Raw genomic sequence first — 1,865 nt, forward strand, 5'->3', positions numbered from 1 at the left:
GAAAACAAAAAACAAAAAAAACAAAAAACAAAAAAAAAAAAAAAAAAAAAAAAAAACCCTACTGAAACAACCCACCCCAAAGTCCTCCCTGCGATCCTGGTTTTGTTTTTCAGATTTCACAGATACCCATAACAACTTGTTAAGATCTTGGCCTCCTGACAAGTTCCTCTGTTGGGCTTTGAGGCCTGACAGCCTATCTCCAGGGAGCCCTGGCCTGGGAGAGGTGAGGCAGGATTTTATAGGCCTGGACCCTCCAGCTCCAACCTGGTCTGGGCTTCTCAATGGGAAACGATTTCATCTGCCTCTCCCAGGTTACAGTCAGAGGCCCTGGCCCCAGGAACGGCATTTCTGGTCAATAACGTTTTCCAGCTGTGTGGCGAGTCCGCATTCCAGCATCCTGCAGCAGGGTCCGTTTCCCCGTTGCCTTGTGTTCTCCTTGAATTAACTTGGCCTGCTCTCCCCCTTTCTGTGCAGATGGCCTCGCCTCCTCCCGGGTCCGCCTGTACTTCTTCATCTCCAATGAAGGCAATCAGAACCTGTTTGTGGTCCAGGCCAGCCTGTGGCTTTACCTGAAACTCCTGCCCTATGTCCTGGAGAAAGGCAGCCGGCGGAAGGTGCGGGTCAAGGTGTACTTCCAGGAGCAGGGCCACGGCGACAGGTGGAATGTGGTGGAGAAGAAGGTGGACCTCAAGCGTAGCGGCTGGCACACCTTCCCACTCACAGAGGCCATCCAGGCCCTCTTCGAGCGGGGTGAGCGGCGACTCAACCTGGATGTGCAGTGTGACAGCTGCCAGGAGCTGGCCGTGGTGCCAGTGTTTGTGGACCCTGGCGAGGAGTCGCACCGACCGTTTGTGGTGGTGCAAGCACGGCTAGGGGACAGCAGGCACCGTATTCGCAAGCGAGGCCTGGAGTGCGATGGCCGGACCAACCTTTGTTGCAGGCAACAGTTCTTCATCGACTTCCGCCTGATCGGCTGGAACGACTGGATCATCGCGCCCACCGGCTACTATGGGAACTACTGTGAGGGCAGCTGCCCAGCCTACCTGGCCGGAGTCCCCGGCTCTGCCTCCTCCTTCCACACGGCTGTGGTGAACCAGTACCGCATGCGGGGCCTGAACCCGGGCACGGTGAACTCCTGCTGCATTCCCACCAAGCTGAGCACCATGTCCATGCTGTACTTTGATGACGAGTACAACATTGTGAAGCGGGATGTGCCCAACATGATTGTGGAGGAGTGCGGCTGCGCCTGACTGTGGTGGGGCATGAGGACAGTCCCGGACGGGCTTCTCCCAGCCCCTACGGGAACAGGGTGCGCAGCGGGCTGAGCAGGTCGTTGTTGGGCTGCAGAGATGGTGCCAGGCTGAGGCCTGAGATATTTTTCTACTACTTCATAGAGTAACCAGTTAAAACCAGACCAAGAGCCCTCAATTGACATGAAATACTTTTAAATGCACATGTAGCCACGCACAGCCAAACGCATCCTGCCACCCACTCAGCAGCCTCCAGGATACCAGCAAATGGATGTGGTGAGAAATGGCAGCTTAGCTACAAATGCCTGTCAGCCAGAGAGAATGGGGTGAGCGGCCACCATTCCCACCAGCTGGCTGGCCACTCTGAATTGCGCCTTCCGAGCACACATAAAAGCACAAAGACAGAGACACTGGGGGAGAGAGAGAGAGCCACGGAGAGGGAAGCAGATGCAGGGTAGGGGGTGCGCAGGCAGGAGGAGGATTGCATCCCCCCTGCCTTGTCCCAGGCCTGCTCTGTCTCAGCATCTCCTGGCTCAGATGTGCCCGCTCCCTCCCCCGGGGACCCTTCGTGCTGCCAGACCTGGGGAACTGGTCCTTCTACACCCCTGTAAAGGG

The 1,865-nt window shown here is 56.7% G+C and overlaps 1 protein-coding gene across 1 annotated transcript in view; it reads left to right on the forward strand.

The window, feature by feature from the left end:
* INHBB (inhibin subunit beta B) overlaps window positions 1-1,859 on the forward strand; it is a 17,362-nt gene extending 15,503 nt beyond the window's left edge. The window contains exon 4 of the mRNA XM_006169596.1: window positions 475-1,859. Within this exon, the coding sequence (XP_006169658.1) occupies window positions 475-1,250 (776 nt within the window). The 3' untranslated portion in view covers window positions 1,251-1,859. The remainder of the gene's footprint in view (window positions 1-474) is intronic.
* The last annotated feature ends 6 nt before the right edge of the window (window positions 1,860-1,865 follow it).

The sequence above is a fragment of the Tupaia chinensis genome, unplaced genomic scaffold (genome assembly GCF_000334495.1).
Source record: "Tupaia chinensis unplaced genomic scaffold, TupChi_1.0 Scaffold147282_1, whole genome shotgun sequence".
NCBI classification, from domain to species: domain Eukaryota; kingdom Metazoa; phylum Chordata; class Mammalia; order Scandentia; family Tupaiidae; genus Tupaia; species Tupaia belangeri.